This window comes from Eutrema salsugineum, unplaced genomic scaffold (genome assembly GCF_000478725.1).
Source record: "Eutrema salsugineum unplaced genomic scaffold, Eutsalg1_0 scaffold_16, whole genome shotgun sequence".
NCBI classification, from domain to species: domain Eukaryota; kingdom Viridiplantae; phylum Streptophyta; class Magnoliopsida; order Brassicales; family Brassicaceae; genus Eutrema; species Eutrema salsugineum.
This window is the reverse complement of record NW_006256858.1, coordinates 2,930,367-2,950,546: the sequence shown is the minus strand read 5'-3', so window position 1 is coordinate 2,950,546 and position 20,180 is coordinate 2,930,367. Positions and strand designations below refer to the sequence as shown.

The 20,180-nt window shown below is 39.9% G+C and overlaps 3 protein-coding genes and 1 non-coding gene across 8 annotated transcripts; 1 reads left to right on the top strand and 3 right to left on the bottom strand.

Annotated features, from left to right (window-relative positions):
- Positions 1-1,635: 1,635 nt before the first annotated feature.
- LOC112087914 lies at positions 1,636-1,742 on the bottom strand. The gene has a single exon (XR_002900320.1). It is a non-coding gene; the product is annotated as a small nucleolar RNA R71 (small nucleolar RNA).
- A 4,627-nt stretch (positions 1,743-6,369) lies between these two features.
- On the top strand, positions 6,370-6,720 carry LOC112087819. Its single transcript, XM_024157826.1, has one exon. The coding sequence runs from the start codon at positions 6,370-6,372 to the stop codon at positions 6,718-6,720; it is 351 nt and encodes a 116-aa protein (XP_024013594.1).
- Positions 6,721-11,389: 4,669 nt separating this feature from the next.
- On the bottom strand, positions 11,390-15,924 carry LOC18021502 (RNA-dependent RNA polymerase 6). 5 transcript variants are annotated; one of them, XM_024157950.1, is made up of 3 exons: positions 15,900-15,924; positions 12,751-15,469; positions 11,390-12,474 (listed from the first exon to the last, which is right to left on the bottom strand). In XM_024157950.1, the coding sequence occupies exons 2-3, from the start codon at positions 15,463-15,465 to the stop codon at positions 11,596-11,598; spliced, it is 3,594 nt and encodes a 1,197-aa protein (XP_024013718.1). In that variant the 5' UTR covers positions 15,466-15,469; positions 15,900-15,924; the 3' UTR covers positions 11,390-11,595. The 5 variants fall into 5 exon arrangements, with proteins under 5 accessions (XP_024013718.1, XP_024013717.1, XP_024013715.1 ...); XM_024157949.1 differs by having other exon boundaries at positions 15,746-15,918; XM_024157947.1 differs by lacking the exon at positions 15,900-15,924 and adding an exon at positions 15,667-15,871.
- Positions 15,925-16,748: 824 nt separating this feature from the next.
- On the bottom strand, positions 16,749-19,392 carry LOC18021501 (NAC domain-containing protein 62). The gene is made up of 6 exons (XM_006404069.2): positions 18,969-19,392; positions 18,304-18,584; positions 17,958-18,209; positions 17,585-17,875; positions 17,271-17,483; positions 16,749-17,181 (listed from the first exon to the last, which is right to left on the bottom strand). Exons 1-6 carry the CDS (start codon positions 19,144-19,146, stop codon positions 16,984-16,986), a joined length of 1,413 nt encoding a protein of 470 aa, XP_006404132.1. The 5' UTR covers positions 19,147-19,392; the 3' UTR covers positions 16,749-16,983.
- Between the last annotated feature and the right edge of the window lie 788 nt (positions 19,393-20,180).

The window sequence follows — 20,180 nt, the reverse complement described above, 5'->3', positions numbered from 1 at the left end:
CGAAAGTGTTCATCAGGTATCAGATCTAGTTTGGGAGAGCAAAACAAACATATGAGTGGAAACATACCTATGGGCGATTTGTGAATTAGGACGAGTCTTAAACATAATGCATCTCTTCTCTTCCAGGGCCAGAGTGGAAACCTACTAGTCAGGGTTGAGAGAGATAGTTGTCTATGATTACGACAGTGGCGTATTCATACGTCCGTGACTCCAGTTTGAAAAGTTTAAGCTAAGATCTTACAAAATTTCCTCTCTATCAATGTTTTGAATCGTTCGTACCCCTGAGAAAACTTCCCTGAACCCCAACGCTTTCTTCCTTATTGTTTTACACCGTTTTTCTTTAAAGCTTTAGTTCAATATTGTCTTTCCTTTTTAGTTTATTTTCATTTAAGCAATTAGAATATCCGTTTTTATCATTTTTAGTCATTTTCGTTAAGTTTAGTTATTACGTGATTTAATTCTTGTATTCTCTTTTAATATTTCGTTTTACATTTTAAACACACTACCAAACCCCCACAAAACCGTTTTGGTTCTAGACTTCCTTACTTAATACTTATTTCAAAGGCTTTTTGCAGGAAAAGATCTTCCTTCCCTGTGGATTCGATCCCTAAGTACTACAATCGATCAGCTGTGCACTTGCGGCTATTGATTTCAATTAGGGTAAAACTTGACAACCCTCGACACCACACATCAAGTCCAACACACCATCACGAATTACTTTGATCTAGTGCTTGTTTTAATTTGAATTTAAATCGTTGTTTGCCATTCTGTTTACTTTTTAGTTTTCGCAACAAACCATCTTTCGTCTTAGCTTTAATTCAATCCTCGCAAAGTCATAGAGTAACACTGGTCCTCTGGATTCCAAATCCTTTATATTACAACTACATCACTGTTCTATTGCAGTAGAAACTAGGAGTACATCCAGTGTGAATCAAATTTTGGCGCCGTTGCGACGGGGACCAATTCGTTACCTTTGATTTTTGGTTTGAAATTCAGACTAAGGCTTTACTAATTTTTCTCTCTTGTTCTCTTGTTTGTGTGTGTTTCAGGTGTATGTCAAACATATCCACAAGGAGCAACTGCACCGATCTTGTTTCTTTGTCGAACACCGAGCTAGCAAGAGTCGAGCGAGAAAACAGACTTCAAAGGCCTATTCAAGCCAACATGGGCGATCAAGGAACCAATGACAACATGGCTGTCGAGCTACAACAGCTTCGACAGCAATTGGAGCAGCTGCAAAAGGCGCAGCAAGACAGGGAGCAGCCACAGCCTGCTATTGGAGACAAGGACAGTCCGCATGCTTACTATCACAACAGGGCTGTGATTGCTCCTCCAACCATTCAAAGGCAAGACTTTGAGATCAAACCTCAGCTGATCTCATTGGTGAAGCAGCACCTCTTTCATGGGCTTCCTGCTGAGATTCCGATGGACCACATCGAGAATTTTGAGGAGATTTGCAGCACGACTGGATCAAATGGGATAACAGCCGATTTCTTGAAGTGCAAGCTTTTTCCATTCTCACTTGCGGACAAAGCTTTGCGCTGGCTGAAGTCATTACCACCTGGGTCATTGACTACATGGGAAGAGTGCAGATCAGCATTTTTGGACCATTTCTACACTAAGGCCAAAACTACAGCTCTGAAGAACAAGATCTCGTCATTTAAACAGCAACCTGGTGAAGCTTTTTGCGAAGCTTGGGAGAGGTACAAGGAGTACTGAAGAGAGTGCCCTCACCATGGGTTCTCTGATGAGCAGATTCTGTCAACCTTTTATGATGGTGTCAACTGGGATTACAGGAATGCTTTGAATGCAGCTAGCAATGGCGATTTCATGACTAAGTCCAAAGAAGCTGCTTATGAGTTGATTGAGAACTTAGCTGCAAGCTCCAGCAACAAATCCCAAGAGTATGACAGGTCTAGCAAAGCAGTTCATAGTGTGGAGTTGAGCAAGATCGATGAGCTTACAGCAAAGGTGAATCTGCTGTTGAGAGAGAACCAGAGATCTGTGCATTTTGCTGATGAGGTTGGTGATGCACCTCTTGCTCAAGAGTTTGTAGATGCAGAGAATAATGATCAGATGGAGGTAAATTTCGTGAATGGACAAGGGTATGTGCAGAATCGCAGCTTCAACAACTTCAGAAGCCACCCGAATTTATCCTACAGAAGCAACAATGTTGAGAACCCTCAGGATCAGGTCTATCCGCAGCAAGGAGTGCAGAATCAGTCAGGATTTCAGAAAAACTTCTCCAGCAACTTCCAAGGAAAGCAGTTCATCACCAATCAGAATCGGTTTCAAGGTGGAAATCAGCAGAAGTTGCCTTTCACAAGTCTGCAGTCTTCTTCGAGTTCCTCAAATAACTCGCAAGATGAGCTGAAAAACTTGATGCAACAGCTGCTGGTTAATCAGCAAAAGTCTTCCATGGAGATTAATGCCAAATTGGACACCATGTACAATGATTTGAATGGCAAGTATGAAGCAGTGTGGACTCATGTCAAGAAGTTGGATGTTCAGGTAGCTCAGACTGCAGAAGCTGTGAAGAGATCACCTGGAACTCTCCCTGAAAAAGGTGAAAACCCTAGGAATGAGTTTGTGAATGCTATTGAGCTTAGAAGTGGGAAGACTCTACATGCTGCACCAACAAGCTCTGTCTCAGAAAAGAGGAAGGAAAAGGACGTGGAGCACCTGCTCCAAAATCGGAAGCACCTGCTCCAGACGTAGATTTGACGATGGAGCACCCTGAGCCAACGAGGGAGCACCTGCTCCAGCCACCTGCTCCAGCAAACATTCCTGCAAGAGTTTACATGCCTAAGGTACCTTACCCAGTTCCACCAAAGAAGTCTCGCAAGGACTTAGAAGAGGCAAAGTGCAGGGAGATGCTGAGGGATTTGACTGTAAAACTCCCTCTAGTTGATGCTGTTCAGATGATACCAGCCCTAAAAAGATACATGAAGGGGTTAGTGTCTGGGAAAGCTGTTGAGGAAGAGAGTGTCATGATGGTTTCGAAGGAGTGCAGTGATGTGCTTCAGAACAAAGTGCTGAAGAAGAGAAGTGATCCAGGAAGGTTTGTTCTCTCAGTCAGGATTGGGAATGTGCTGTTTACAAGGTCTCTCTGCGATCTGGGTTCAAGTGTGAATCTGATGCCTTACTCTGTAGCCAAGCGATTGGGTTACACCAGATTCAAACCGACGAAAATCTCGCTGGTATTCGCTGATAGATCAACCAAATTCCCTGTTGGTATACTTGAGGATCTGCATGTTCAGATAGGTGATACACTTATTCCAGCAGATTTTGTGGTTCTGGAGGTTGATGAAGAACCCAAGGATCCTTTGATATTGGGTCGATCCTTCTTATGCACAGCTGGTGCAATCATAGATGTGAAAGGAGGAGTGATAGATCTCCAGCTGGGAGATATGGTGGTGCGATTTGAGATAAATAAACTCCTCAAGAAACCAATGCTGGACGGACAGACATTTGTCATAGATGATGGTTCAAGCATTGCTGAAGAGGTTGCTGAAGAGGTTTTGGCCATCGATCCTCTGGAAGTTGCACTCACCAAAGCCGAAGGAGAACATGGGTATTTGAGTGAAGAAGCTGATGGGTTTGCAAAGATGCTGAATGCAAGCACGATGATGCAAAGGCTAGTGGCGTACATGAGCTTAGAAAGCAAGGAGAGCTCATCTGCAGAAAAAACCGACGGAGCACCTGCTCCGAATCCTGGAGCACCTGCTCCCGACGGCTTGATTGATGGGCCTTGGAGCGAATTGAGAGCTCCGAAGCTTGAGCTCAAACCCCTTCCTGTGGGGCTCAAGTACGCGTTTCTAGGACCCAATTCGACATACCCTGTGATAGTGAACTCTGAATTGAACAATGTAGAGATTGCCTTGCTTCTTTGTGAATTTAGAAAGTATAGGAAAGTTCTAGGATATTCACTAGATGACATTCCAGGGATCTCTCCTGATCTTCGCATGCATAGAATACATTTAGAAGATGAGTCAATGACTTCTGTAGAACATCAGAGGAGGTCAAACCCGAATCTACAAGATGTTGTAAAGAAAGAGATAATGAAACTTCTAGAAGCTGGTGTGATCTATGCGATTTCAGATAGTAATTGGGTTAGTCTGGTTCATGTAGTTCCTAAGAAAGGTGGCATCACTGTGATAAAAAATGATAGGAATGAATTGATACCAACTAGAACTGTTACTGGGCATCGAATGTGCATAGATTACAGGAAATTGAATGCTGCAACTTGCAAAGATCATTTTCCTTTACCATTTATCGATCAGATGCTTGAACGCTTGGCTAACCATCCTTACTACTGTTTCTTAGATGGTTATTCAGGTTTCTTTCAGATCCCAATCCACCCAGACGACCAGGAGAAGACGACATTCACATGTCCTTATGGCACCTTTGCATATCGCAGAATGCCATTTGGCTTGTGTAATGCTCCAGCAACATTCCAACGCTGCATGATGTCGATTTTCACTGACCTGATTGAAGACATAATGCAAGTTTTCATTGACGATTTTTCTGTCTATGGAAGCTCCTTTTCTGTCTGTTTGTCTAATCTGTGCAGGGTCTTGCAGCGGTGTGAGGAGAAGCATCTGGTGCTTAACTGGGAGAAATGCCATTTCCTGGTGAGAGATGGGATCGTGCTGGGACACAAAATCTCAGAGAATGGGATCAAGGTGGACAGGGCAAAGATCGAGGTGATGATGAGTCTGCAGCCACCAACATCAGTCAAGGGGGTTCGCAGTTTTCGGGGCCATGCAGGTTTTTACAGACGCTTCATCAAAGATTTCTCAAAGATTGCCAGACCCCTGACGCAGCTGCTGTGCAAGGATGTGAAATTCGAGTTTGATGATGCATGTTTGGAGGCATTTCACGCTATCAAAGGAGCTCTAGTCAGCGCTCCTATTGTCCAGCCACCAGATTGGGAACTTCCTTTTGAGGTGATGACCGATGCTAGTGATTATGCAGTGGGCGCAGTGCTGGGACAGAGGAAAGAAAAGAGGCTCCATGTCATCTATTATGCCAGCCGAACACTCGACGAAGCTCAGTGCAGATATGCCACAACCGAAAAGGAGCTTCTTGCAGTGGTTTATGCTTTTGAGAAGTTCAGGTCCTACCTTGTTAGGTCGAAAGTTGTTGTTCACACAGACCATGCAGCTCTGAAATACCTGTTGACGAAGAAGGATGCCAAGCCAAGGCTCCTTCGATGGATCCTTTTGCTGCAGGAGTTTGATTTGGAGATTAAAGACAAAAAAGGGATTGATAATGGTGTTGCAGACCACTTGTCGAGGCTGAAGATAGATGATGACATTCCACTAAAAGACAGCTTTCCTGATGAACAAGTTTACGCCATAGATGTTTCTGGGTTCGACGAGCACCTGCTCCCCACCGGAGCACCTGCTCTGACGAGTTTTTGCAACCAAGTTGACATAGATCGGCATTTTGGTTTCCCATGGTTTGGAGAGATTACAAATTACCTTGCTGCAGAGCAGGAACCTGCAGGTTTTGTGGGAAACAAAAAGAAGAAGTTTCTGAAGGATGTGAAGCACTACTTTTGGGATGAGCCTTACTTATACAGGCATTGCTCTAATGGAATCTTCAGAAGATGTGTAGCTGATGAGGAGATACCAGGAGTGTTGTTTCATTGCCATGGATCCTCTTATGCAGGTCATTTCGCCACTTTCAAGACTGTGTCGAAAATTCTCCAAGCTGGGTATTGGTGGTCAACGATGTTTCGAGATGCAGCGAGTTTTATCTCCAGATGTGACACATGTCAGAAACAGGGAAACACTAGCAGGAGGAATGAGATGCCTCAGAATTTCATCTTGGAAGTGGAGATTTTCGATGTGTGGGGTATAGACTTCATGGGACCTTTTCCATCATCTTATGGGAATGAGTATATTCTGGTGGCAGTTGACTATGTGTCAAAGTGGGTGGAAGCTCTGGCTAGTCCCACAAATGACGCAAAGGTGGTTTTAAAGATGTTTAAATCTGTCATTTTTCCCAGGTTTGGTGTGCCGCGAGTGGTGATTAGCGATGGAGGCTCTCACTTCATCAATAAAGTCTTTGAAAACTTGTTGAAGAAGAATGGTGTAAGGCATAAGGTGGCGACCCCCTACCATCCTCAGACGAGTGGGCAAGTTGAGGTTTCCAACAGGGAAATCAAGAACATTCTGCAGAAGACTGTGAGCACCACAAGGAAGGATTGGGCAGTGAAGCTTGATGACACCTTTGGGGACTACACCATTCCACTTGGTGTATGGAAAAGCATGTCATCTTCCAATGGAACTTGAGTACAAAGCTGCTTGGGCAGTGAAGCTGCTGAATTTCGATGCAAAGAGTGCTCAGGAGAGGAGAATAATGCAGTTGCATGAGCTGGAGGAAATTAGGCACCTGGCCTATGAAAACTCGAAGATTTACAAAGAGAGGACAAAAGCTTTCTATGACAAGAGGATCCTCAACAGAAGCTTTGCACCAAACGATCAGGTATTGCTCTTTAACTCTAGATTGAAATTGTTTCCAGGGAAGCTGAAATCGAGATGGTCTGGACCATTCACCATCAAGGAGGTTCAACCATATGGAGCTGTAGTGTTGCTGGACACTAAAGGAGGCGAGTTTGTTGTCAATGGACAGAGGTTGAAACCATACCTTGCTGGTTCAAATAAGGCAGAGGGTGAATCAGTCACCTTAAGCGATCCTCCTCAAGCCTAAATGGCTTTCCAAGTCAAGCTAATGACTTAAAACAAGCGCTTGGTGGGAGGCAACCCACCAGTAAGAATCTCTAACTTTGTGTCTTTCAATTCTTAGTACTAACTTTGTTTTTAGGTTCTTTGTTAAAAAAAAAAAAAAAAAAAAAAAAAAAAAAAAAAAACAGGTAAGAAGTTATTCAACGTGGAAGAGAAGATGTGAGGAAGAAGAAGGAAGAGCACCCAACCGGAGGACCTGCTCAATCTGCTGGGTTGGTTGCTCAAAGCGTAAAAACTGACGAAAGAGCACCCCCTCCCCAGTCGGAGCACCTGCTCCACAGGGTGCTCACCACGTAAAAAGTGACGAAGGAGCAACCCAAGGGAAACCGGAGCACCTGCTCCGGCACCTGCTCCAGACGAACAAAAGACGAGGGAGCACCCAGCTCTGTTCCGGAGCACCTGCTCCGCCAGGGTGCTCTACATGTGCAAACCAGGTAAGTTTTCTGGACACTTCTCTAGCTTATTTTTACACCGGGGACGGTGTGAAGTAAGTCCGGGGGAGGGTCGTGTCCCTTGTACTTCTTTCTTTTGCTTTCTTCCTTTTAGTACTTTCTTTGAGTCAATTTTTAGTTTGTTTGTTTGAGTCATTTAGTTTCTTTGAGTCAGTTGGTTATATGAGTCAAGTCAAAGCTTGTGGGAATGAGGACCAATTCTATGATGATTTCAGACCATTTGTGAATCTTGACCATCTTCTTTTAGTGATTATTACTGCAGAATCATCTAGATCGACTAATAGAAAATCCAACGACAAAGCAGTAGACTAGAGGAGCCCAAAATTCTTGACTAATCATTGAACCTGAGCTAATTTCTCAGCTCTTCATTTTCCTCATCGATCAGGTTAGTGCTCATAGGGCTTGACTCCTCATTCTTACCTGACAAATAAAGACCTGTGTGATAGATTTGGTATTCCTCTCTCATGTTCTAAGCATTGTTTCAGGCTGTTTCTTAAAAAACAAAAAATGACAAAAGGCAGAAAAGATTGAAATGATTTTCTTTTAGAAGTTAAGGGTTAGGAAAATTTCCAAGGATCCCATTATTTTACTTCTAAAGTGGAATGATCACACAAGGGATGGAAGCGAGGGGTAGGAAAATTTCCTGTGACCCCATTATTCGCCTACACCTTTGATATATAATGAGGGGACAAACCAGGGATTCGGTGGCAATCACCATCAATACTCGCGTCTTTGAACCTTGTTATATGTGCCGAAAAAAAAAAAAACGAAACATCTTGGAAAGTGAATAAGTTCGGGGGAGAGGAAAGGTACTTTTGTGTAGTATGGTCAATTTGTTAAGGTATAAGTATGGGAACGAGTCTAGAAGGTCCTTAGCACTGGTTTTATCGATGAGACTCAGCAATGATGGGACATGGATGATGTTATGAAATTGAGGGACTAATCTGGAAAGTTGCAGCGTCTACGGAGAAGTACATGTAGGTTAGATTTTTGATTGATTTTGCAGCAGATTGTCACATGTCTTGGTCAAGTTTACGGTCTTTTGAGTTTTGTGAGTTCCCAGCTTTATCCAGTCATTCTTTTGGAATTGAATTTGAGTTTGTTTGAGGACAAACAAGGATCCAAGTTCGGGGGAGTTGATGAGTGGAGATTTTGACTCATTCTAACCTGTGTTTACTAATTGTTTTAGGAGTTTTTGGAGTCTTTTCAGTAAGTTTCAGGTGATTTAGAGGCCTTATCAGAGGATTGGAGTGTTTAGGAGGCATTAGAGCAAAAGGAGATGAATTTGAGCAATAAGGAGCTATTTCACACGCTTTTGGAGAAATCATCCGCGGAGCACCTGCTCCCGGTTTGGACCCTTCGTGGAGCACCTGCTCCAGACGGGAGAAAAATAAGGAAATCGACTTTTACCTAATTTTAGGAGGAGAAAGAGAATAAAAAGTCCACAGCCGCCTGTGTTTTATTATGACGTTTTTCTACAGACTTTCTACGCTTTCTTTTTACAATTTCCTGAACCAGAGAGTTTTTACTTGTAAGCTTTTGGGAGAAGAAATCTGCTACACTTTGAGAAGAATTCTGAACCCTATTATCTCTTCTGCGATTTTAATCTATGAATTTCTTTTCATCTGTTGTTGTGTTTCTTTTCTCCATGTCTGAGTAGATCTCTTAGCTAGATTAAGGGTTTCAAAGGATTTCATGAGTTAGAGAATTGGATGCAAATAGGGTCTATAATCGATTGTCTTCACCTTTGTTAGACTTAACGCTTAGGTTGAACTGGCCATTCAATTTACGTTCATAGGTTAATCTATTCATCAAAAGTGTAATAGGTTGCTAGAACAAACACTGGTGAGCGATTTGTCCTTAGCCAACGACAGTTGAAGTTAAGGCAAATCGTGAACAGATCAAACCTGCTTGTTAATGCTTGTCTGCAATTTTTTAAGTTCAAACGACAGTTTAGAATTTAGGTTGTTAGATAAAGTTATCGAGATCACGACAGTGGATCGATAAGCTTTTATGTTTGAGTTCGAGACCTGTATTTAAATTGTGCCCTAAATAGTCATTTGATTCTCATCTCTGAAACTCCTGCGAATTACCTTGATTTAGTGCTTGTTTTCATTTGAATTTAAATCGTTGTTTGCCATTCTGTTTACTTTTTAGTTTTCGCAACAAACCATCTTTCGTCTTAGCTTTCATTCAATCCTCGCAAAGTCATAGAGTAACACTGGTCCTCTGGATTCCGAATCCTTTATATTACAACTACATCACTGTTCTATTGCAGTAGAAACTAGGAGTACATCCAGTCTGAATCAATAATACATACACACTATTGAAATTTGTTACCTTAAACTCTTGAATGCCATGAAATTAAAAAATAACTTGCAAAAGAAAGTTCATCATTAAAACAACCACATATCTGTTCGTAACGTAAACGAAGCTGCGTCTCATAGATGCTTGTTCTTTGAAGCTAAAGAAAAATCAGATATGTATATGACCTAAAAAAATAATTAGAATAAAAAAAAAATGAGAGGAAAAATAAATAGCCAAACTAACAATTAAGAGTTTTAAGGTTATACCTCAACTTCTGCCCGCCACTAAGAATCCTTAAGAAAAACACCTAAAGAAAAGAATTTGAATAAAAACTAAAAAAACTACTATACGTAATGAATATGAAAGGGTCCTCATCAAATTATATTTTGATTCTAATCGTTTGCTCTGTTTCATCCACGTACCCAAAAATCAAAAATCAAAAGATTAGTTCATACAAAAGATCAGTTCATACAAAATACAAAAAAAAAAACAAAAAATAACAACAAAAAAAATCAAGATTGATCTTATTGAAATAAGAAATAACAACAAAGATATATATTTATCGTATTGAAATAAGAAAATAAAACATTCATAAACTAAACTAAACCTAAGCGATGAAAAGAAACTCGGTTAAAAAAAGAGAACATGTAACCAATATGAGAGGAGATACAAACTATATATATATGCGACATGCTTTTTAGGGTTTAGAGGTTTTCCATTTTTATTTATTACGACCAATATCGATATAACCAAATATTCTTTTTTGATTAACCGAATATTTTTTCTTGATTTGTATAAATAGATTCGGCATTATCCTTTCTATTTAGTGAAGATTTTATTATTTACAATGAGAAACGTCTAGAAAATTTGCAGTAAATTTCTGTTTTCGATAAAACCGAACAGAAATGTAATATTTCTGTTTTTTATTCATTAAAAATATTTTAAAACCCAGATTAATTAAATAGAGAATTCGAAAAAAAAAAATAAAAAGTTAGAGAATCGAACCTGCTACAAAAAAAAATAAGAAACCGAGTACTTAACCAATAAATCTACCATTATTTTTGGTAAACTTATCGATTTTTAAATATATATTATATTATGGACCAAAAAATAGTGATTGAGCCATTTCCTTCCAAATATAGGCTTTAATCTACAATTTATTGGGTTTTAATTATAAAATATTTCTTTTTTTGTTACAGATTTATTAAAGTATTAAATAAATAAAATAGACCAATCAGAAGATGTTATTTTCATTAATGGCATAAACGTAATTTACCACTCTCAACAAAAACATGGGCTTGGACCGTTTTTCTGCAGATCCAATCAGAAAAATATATATATAATTAAATAAAATCAACCAATCAAATTATAAGACCAATCAAAACATTTGATTTTCATTAATCAAAACGACATCAAAAGCTGTGCATTGAACCACACACGAATTAACTTCTTAAATACTAATATAGATATTTATGATTTATATACATCTAAATTTCTGTCACATATACAAAAAAAATATTTCCACATCATATTATATAATATATTATGTAAAAATGATTGGAAAAAAAATATATTTTTATATTCGACTTGGAATTACAATAAATTAGAAGTTATTAGTTTTGAGTAATTCAGTTTGTTATTCATTTTTTTAAATTTGTATTTATTAAATTATATCAATTTTGTCTATTTAATTATAATTAGAAGAAGTGACAATGAATATGATAAAACTGAATATAATCATAAAATAAATTATTAAATAAATAAAAATGATATATTTATTGAAAAAAATATGAAGAGTAAAACTAATGTGCCTCTTGCATTGAGAGCCAAAGATGAAATGATATATTCACTTCTTTTGTCTTCCAGGACGATATAAATGCCTAAAAATAGAAAAATACATAACCACAAACAACGCCAAACAATTGAATTGTTTAAATCGTGAACGACATACAATTTTTTCCCATGACACAGAGTTTCCAGAAGAACACAACGCAAATCCAAACTAGCTATATAAACATTAAAGTATCTGTGGCAATCCAAAGATGCATGGCAGAGTGGCCTTACGACTACAACGTAACCATTTAGAGACGTTGAGAAAGATACATAGCTAAAGCATCAACAGGTTTGGCCGAGTCGATATTTCCCATTTCTCGTGATCGGATTTTGATTCTTGCAAGATAATCAGCTGCAATCCAAGCAAAGCTCAGCATCACTGCATGACCAGACGAATCCTCTAGATCTTGCAGCTCTATAGACTTCTTCACCCACTCGGGATGGTAAGTGACATGATACCAAGCTGAAGCCTTTTTTTCATACACCACGTTCTTTTCGTCTTGGCTGAGATTTTCGTGGTCCGGGTTTGTTTCCTCGAAAACTTTTCTGAACTCTTTCTTCATAGAATTATAAGAGTGCTTTAATCTTTCCTTCAGTTCGCCTTGTTTCTTACTTGTGTACTTAGGCATGGACCAGATGTGACCCGTCACAATCTCCTCCTCTTTCTCCACCTTGTATTGCCCGAGAAGACCAATGAGCTGCCCGTCATAAGAACATTTGTGACCCCATGCCTCAGCGATGAAATCTGCAAATCCTGGGATTTCAAGATCTGTGTCATAAAGGATGTCACTTGGATCTGATCTTTCTTTTGAGGAAGCTTCTGCATCTTCGTCGTAAACTTTTTTCACCCGTCTGTAAAGCCGACCCAAGATTTTTTTCGACAGGTATGTTTGATAGTCTTCTTTTCCCATGAAGTCTGGGTAGAGTTTTGGTTTCAGGTGGAAGGGCATCGACACGATTTTCCCTGTCTTTGGAAAATCAACTGCTGTTGCAGCTAGTTCTGCCAGTAACAAACATTCTTCGTCCATGGCTCCATATTCACTTCTATCAGCATGAACGACGTGTGCATTGCAGATTGTCCCCAAATGCTCATTCGCCATGTTTTTTACAAAGAAATCTATAATGTCCTGTAACAAAAGCGATCACTTAGTTACCATAAGAATTATTTTGCAAGCGCAACGAAAAGAAACTCAAGAAAGAGATCATAACTAGATTGGCACTTTGGCAGACATGATACTATTGCACTTGATTTTAACTTAAAAGTCACAAAGAGGTATGCTGAAGAGTCAGCTCAGAATAACAATATCCTGCACACTCAGATATATCAGAGAGTTATACTGGAATCCTCCACATCTGTATCTTAAGCGTTAACAGAAAAGAATAATGTGGGAGTCGATACTGACCTGGTGGTTGACAGGGCGGCCTAAAGTCTTCTCTTTTGCTGCATCATATTGCATAGCATGCCAGCTTTCTCTGCTGGGAGGGATGAGTTTCTGATCCCAAGCCACAAAGTACAGGTCCCCGTCAAGGTCACTACCAGAAGCTTCGTTTGTATGGGGCCTATCACCATTCTGAGGGAAAATAAGGCAGTCGTACATGTCATGCAGCTGAGGTACATCAACAGCTTCTAGAATCCTAACATCCCCTGGGTGAAGACAAGGATTCTTAGCAATGGCTACATAGCCTTTGACTACTTGCATATCTGCCTTTGACTCCTTAAAACGAGACCCATGTCTAGAGAAGCAATTTTCTATAGATGGTTTTGAGACTTGGATAAAGCACTGGCCCTGTTCAAGTATCCCAGCTTCGTCTAGGCAGCCCATTAGCCACCTTCCTGAACTAACAAAAATACGAGACTTTTCCCTAAGACCCCAAAGTTGTGCAGTTCTGACTGAAGACAACATTCCTCGAAGATGTGGCTCAATTTTTGGTTTGAAACCTGCACTTAGCATGATGGCTGCAGTATTTCCTTGTTCAGCACATGACGTTGTGAGCACTTCAAATGCCACATCTATATCATCAAGGATGCGGTTCAGTTTACAGAGCATGGATTCCTGCATATCCCAGAATATTTCATCGGGAACACCTAGTACAGAAAGGAGGGAAATAATTTGCCGGTTTAAAAAGCCAGGTTGAAACCTGGTCCAGGAACAGATCTCCAAGATGGTATGCTTAGAATGGAACTTGTTCATACTGTGTCGAAGAGCTAACCGGATTCCATCACCTTTTGATGGCCAACGAGCAACAACTCCTTTAAAACCTGCGTAACGGATCTGATAAGCACAAGGGGTGTAGTGCACATCCAACTTAAGTTTTTCCATTACTTCGTCAGCGAGATCAGGTGAGATTGTACCAATCCCATCAGAGAAAGTATACCCATTTCTCTCAATTTCTGGAAGCTCGGTGTCAACCTCGTGAGGCATGACATCTACAGTGGCGTATGTTGAGGAAAAGCACAAGCCCATCCTAGCAGCACATTTTGCCACATTCTTGTCTTTGAACTTTCCCATCCATATCTTTATATCTGACACTCTTGTGTTACCGTCTTCAGAAAAAAACCATGCAGAGCGGTCTCTCAGTTGATTGGACGAAAATGCTAGAAAACTGTATTTTCTACCACATAGTTTAAACCCATCGGTTAATAGGGTCTTTACTCTTTTAAAAACGTGAGTCTTCTGAGAGAAAGAACTTGATGTCAGATCCTTCACAATCGGAGCAACAAAGTAGGAGAGAACATTTGAATTCATGGTCTGCATGCTTTCGTCCATAAACGTTACGCGCAAAAACCTTTCAGACACGGCTTTGTATTTCCTGAGTACCCTGTTGGAGAGCTCAACTTCTGGGGGTAGGCAATAAGCTCTAGTTGGGGTAATCACTAACCTTCTGATCTCAGAGATATCATCAGACCGTTCATGACTCACTAAAAGCTTTGGATTTTTCAGAACCCATTCCTGAACAAGCTTCAACCTCTTGTACGCATCAAAAACAGGTCGATTATAGGTACAGAGATGCTTGAGAGAAGCTATATTGACATCCTTGGGTTGGTTTCTGAGAAGATCAAAGAAACGCTCAGTCAACTGAAATTGGTTTAAAACCCCCCTGTGCAGCACCGAATTTACTAGGAACATGATTTCAAAGGAGATCCCTTCCTTGTGATGAATGCAGAAGAAATGATCTGAAACAGCTTCCCCAAATCCGGGCTCATCACGAATCCTGGGAGGCCACCTCACCCGTTCCTCTTTCACCCTCTGCCTCCTTAGATAATCTAAGGCTGATATCAATTTATTCTCATACCGAGGAGATAAGAGCACTCGATATGAAAGGCATCGACCAATTGCCCCAGCTTGGGTAAAATCAGTGGTACGGATCCAAGGGTCATCATCATCCAAGAGATCAACAGGGCAAGTTTCGTAAATATCATCATCTGCTGTTCTATACCAGACACGGGGTGACGAGGCCAGCTGCAAAAGAAGCACAAAACCATCTGAAGCTCTATACTGCCTGACTGTTCGTATGTCTCTCACCAATAACTCCAACTTATAGTCACAATTTATAACAGCATGCCTCATAGTGTCCTTCAAAGAGAACGCAGTGCTCTTTGTGAAGCAAAATCTACATGTGTTGTCAAAAGGGTCTACGAGGAAATCGACCTTTTCAGCTCTCCAAGAAACAAGAAACTCATCCCGAGAAACCAAAGTCCCAATCTCAACTGAAATACCAGACAACTTTAATGGTGTGGTCGTTCTTCTTCTTTGGTTAAGGGTATATGGGTTCTCAGGCCCCAAACTGACTTTTAAAGGCTGGCCATCGAGGATGAGCTTGCATTGCCCTGCAGCATCCATGGCGCAAGCTGCTGATTCAGGACTTACGAAATGGACAAATGCATGAGGCTCTACTCGCTTGTAATCATTAAAATTGCGAATATTTGAAGTGTCAGCGATCTCAAAATTAGGATAAGACCCCGGAGGTGTCCAAGAATTTTTTAATCTGCATCGCCATATATGTCCTACTTCGTGTTCAAGGTAATCTGTAAGTTCTTTCGCAGTAGTGGACTGCCCAAATCCACCAATGCTTACTTGTGTCACAACCGAGTTCTTCATGTTCCCCTTTGACCCCATTCTCCTAAAAAAAATATATAAAATAATCAGACCAAAATAACAAAAACAAATAAACCAACACTACAAATAATTAACCATAATTTGCAATGACATTACATGACATATTACTACATATTGCAATAAATTGATTTGTTGCATTATTTTCACGAAACAGGCATCGCAAAATTTTTAAAGTAAATTTGTGATAAGATTACAACATACATTTGCAACCTTAAATTATCATTAGTATTCCAAAAAATATATTTATCGGCCATCCATCTAGGCGTAGATCGGTTGCAACCTTAATTTGTCATTAGTATTCCAAAAAATATATTTATCGGCCATCTAGGCGTAGATCGGAGGCTAGGCGGTCAGTTTAGGCAGTAACCCATTTTTCTTACGCCTAGTACCGATATTTTTACTTATTTAAAATTCAGTGGAGTGGAGTGGTTTACGCAAGGAATTAGCTTTGGGCCTCCTATAAGCAGAAATCGATTATATTTGCTGCGAAAACGAAGACTCTCATTTATAGTGCAGCTTCCCCTTCTCAGTTATCCAAGTTTGTCGATGTGGGACAATTCCAAAGACCTACTTTTAAAAAAAAATATTATTTCTGAGTCTCAGTAATCAGACCAGAAAAAGACACAGCTAAATCTGCAACAATATATGGAAACAATGATTGAAAAAAAACACTACCAGAACATAAGCATATGTCATGCAAAAGACTTTAGAATTATGCATCGACAACCAAACAGGTGCGGAAAATGAAGAAACAAAAGAAAAAGTCTAAATAAGCAAACAATTGCAAAAATCTGACCCCTTATGCACCTTTTTTATGCTATCAGGAATAAGTAATGCTCTGAGCCACTGACCAAACAGTAAGGAACAAACACAAACACTCTACGATACATCTAAAATTCTCAATGAAAACATGTATGATCGTAACCTGTCAAGTTGACATCATCTACCAACAATCAGACAGAAAAAAAAATCTGAGTGAAAACTAGTCTACATGAAAAAGCAATAAAGAAGGCAAGAATTTACATCATTAACAGCATTTGAGTTACTGAAGAAAGCAAACCTACATTTGCAGCCAATATTGGAATTAAATCGATTTGTATTTCTTGCCTAAATGGATATAATTAGATTCTAGCGGGAAAAAAAAATCCGAAATTAACGCCATAAACAAATTATGAATGAAGCCAAGTTTAAAAAACAATCTGAAAAATTAGTTACTCTTCCGGTCTACGATCGAGAATAGTAAATAGTAATCTTTGCTATTTCGGGTCAGAAGGAAAAATACGTGTTTGAAACAAAACCTTAATTACGTAAGAACTTCAATAAAGTCAAAAGCAGTAGCTAAAGTCTTGACCTCTCTCATCATAATGTATTAACGTTATACATGTATATATAAACAAAATACCCTCATAAACTGACCCCGGTTAAGGTGAAAACTGAATCCATCACCCAAAGCAAAAAAAGAGAAGATAACCGGTTCTGGCACTATATACACTATTATAATGTATAAGATTTCAGTTTTCAGATCATCACGGAAGCTCGGAAGTCTGAAGTTAGACTGCAGACAGACATCAAGAACAGGACCGCAACTATGGCCGCCCTAAGAAGTCCTCCGTATGAGCATTTCACGGACACCATCTTTTTAAACAAGAATCCGGTTCTGTTCTTTGATCTCATTGGCTTTCCCTTCTTCATGGTTTCCCCGACCGTATCCTCAACCTGTGTAGCAGTAAATTTTGTTACCATCCAATCCCACAGAACAAAAGAGCTCGAGTAATTTCGTGTGAATGTTGGTTTGTTATTCTCACCTCTCTCTTGATTATTTGAAGCTCTGTATCCTTCGAGTTAACATCGTTAAGTTTACTTTGCAGACGCAGCCTTCTTGAGGCATTTCCATGCATGATATAGTCAGTGGTACAACCTGAGGATTGTTGTTCCCGCCGAGTCTTTAACGTGATACCTGTTCTTGAAACATCATTGCTCATGTCACCTGCAGGACGCTGTTGATACGCTGGCGCAATCTGCAATCAAGCGTATTAACAAGAGTTAATTATGATTTCTTTTCTTTTTCTTGATGAATACACAAATGATGTTATGAGTTTTGGAGGGAAACTCCACGAACCTGATCTGGCCCTGACTGCAAAACAAACTTTTGCTTCTCTGGAACTTCGTCTGGGAGATCAAGAATCGAATCGAGAAAGTCGGATATATATGTATCTACTTCATTTGTACCGTACTGAGTCTGAATTTGGAAGCTGTTGTTGTTGTGGTTCCCTGAAAAGTCACTCGAGCCAGGCTGAATTGCAATGAAAGAGGATCCGAGCTCGGACTGGACTTGAGAGTGTAATGGAGAGAACAGCTTGTAATTCACAGACTCCAGCTCCGGAAAAGACAGCCAATCGAGATGTCCAAGCTGCAGATCAATACAAAAGTCGTTAATTTTTGTTAAACCGACACAATGACAATTATCTAAGAAAACTCTGTGGTGTCCTCACCTCGGCGGTTGTAGCCTCATCGCAAGCACCACTATGAGGATCGCCGGAGATTACAAGAGAAGATTCTGCAATGTCACAACGCTTCACGTCTTCTGTTTTAGCGACCATAGATACTTCAGACTTAGTATCATCCGGGGAAGATGCTGCAACAGCTGGAGACGAAACTGCAGGTTCAGCTTCATCCAACTTGGAATCTTCCTCAGCTAAACTCAGGTCTTGTTTCTTGAACAATTTGCATATGACAAATGGACTCTACATGAATATCAAAACAAGCACATCATAAGTTTACTTACATAGCCAATTTGATTTCAGTGATTACACCTCTCTACACGTTTTCATTATTTACCTGGCCTGGATTGGTGCCACTCAGGTCCTTCTCTGTGGCTCGATACTCGTGGATGATCCAATTGGTTCGTGTCCCCTTGGGAGCTCGACCAGAGTGGAAAACCAGAGTTCTCTTCACTCCGATGATGTTGTCCTTGTCCGATCTTATCTTTCTGTCTTTCCCTGTCGCCTTCCAGTAGCCTGCGATTGTTGCCCGGTTCTGTCTGCTTCCGTTTGGGTACTTCCGGTCCAATGGACAGAAGAAGAGCCACTCTGAGTCTTTTGTTTTGATCACAGAGAAATCTACAACACAAGCTCTTGATCAGATTTCAGTCACTAAACTAAAGATTTGAGTGCGGCCATATGTGCAAGTGAATCTCTGTAACCAAATACCCAAAAATTAAATCGGTAACAGTTTCCCAAATAAGAATAAATAGGAACTTTAGTAAACACAGAGAATGGGATCATAGTCCAAAAAGTCACCAAATTTATCCAAAATATAGACTAAAGCTAGATTTGTGAAGCAAGAACATTTATCATTTCCTATCAATTATCTACTGCAAACAGCGGAATCTCAACTCAATTCAACATAATGCCAGAGGAATCATAGAGTGTAAATAGAAAGAGACTATAAATTTTGAATCAAGTGAAGAAGAAGAAGAAGAAGAAGAAGAAGAAGTTAGGTACCAGGTAAATCCCAAGGTTCCCATTTGCAGATATCGATCTCTCGGATGGCTTTGACGTCGTTATCGTGGCCGTTGATTTTCCTCCGGAGATAGAAACGGACAAGCTCCTGGTCCGTTGGACGGAATCTTAATCCAACTGGTAGTGAATCCAGCGATAATACTTCAATATTCGGATTCATAGATGCGACTTTTTTGACGAATCGGAAGATGAATAACCCAATATCTAAGATTCCCAGATACGAATCAAGAAAAGCCTAGAATTTTTTTAATATAATAGAGATAGGATTCGAAGGTATCAACAAGATAACAATAAAAATTCTCAGATGCTGAAAAACCCTAAAAATCGGATACGATTTGGTAAAGTGAAGAAGAAGATGGATGTGAACCTTTGATTTTTTTTTTTACTAAAGAGTTATTATAGAGACGATGAAAGCGGCGCGTGGACTCATTTTTTTATATACACCCGCCATACCAAGTACGTTACGCGTTTGGGGAAAATTATTGAAGTACGCTTTTACCCTTACCAAGATGTAAATAAGAAGATGGTTTTCTAAGTAATATTTAGCAAGATACAGGGGTACATTCGGTAAGTTGATGACATGTAAAGTGAGCTGATAAGTGTTATGTCAGATGACAAATTATACACCGACACGTGGAAGCGGGAAAGGAAGTTGTCTGTCTCACTTGTTGAGTTTCTCGGATGGTTCCGATTTTCTTGATCTTGACTTAGAGAAATTGTCTTTCGATTCTCGGAACATTCGGACTTTTTCCTTATTCATAGAAAATTGCATCTAAAAAAATACATCTCGAGTATATCCAAGTATTATCCTCTTTTTGGTCATTAAATTCTTTTAGTACTAAGTTTTCTTAGAAGAGTAATAAAGTGCAAAATAAAATATAGACCTCTAGCTCAAACAAAACCTACTCGGGTCAACAAAGTCGTTGGATTGGATACAAATCCATATTGTGAAGTGAAACACCCGAACCAAAATACATGACCAGTTAGCCCACGGACATTGCCTTTTGTTCGGATGTGGAATCGAACCCACAACTTATGCCAGTTTACGCCCTAAAATTACGGTTTCTCAACTATCTCCTCCTCCATATCTTTGTCACACCAAATGAAAGATCATTTAAACTTGATGATTATGTGGTCACCTTCGGTAGCCAATTGAGCGTTGAATGCCAAGAGGTTGTACATAGGAGGAGTGAG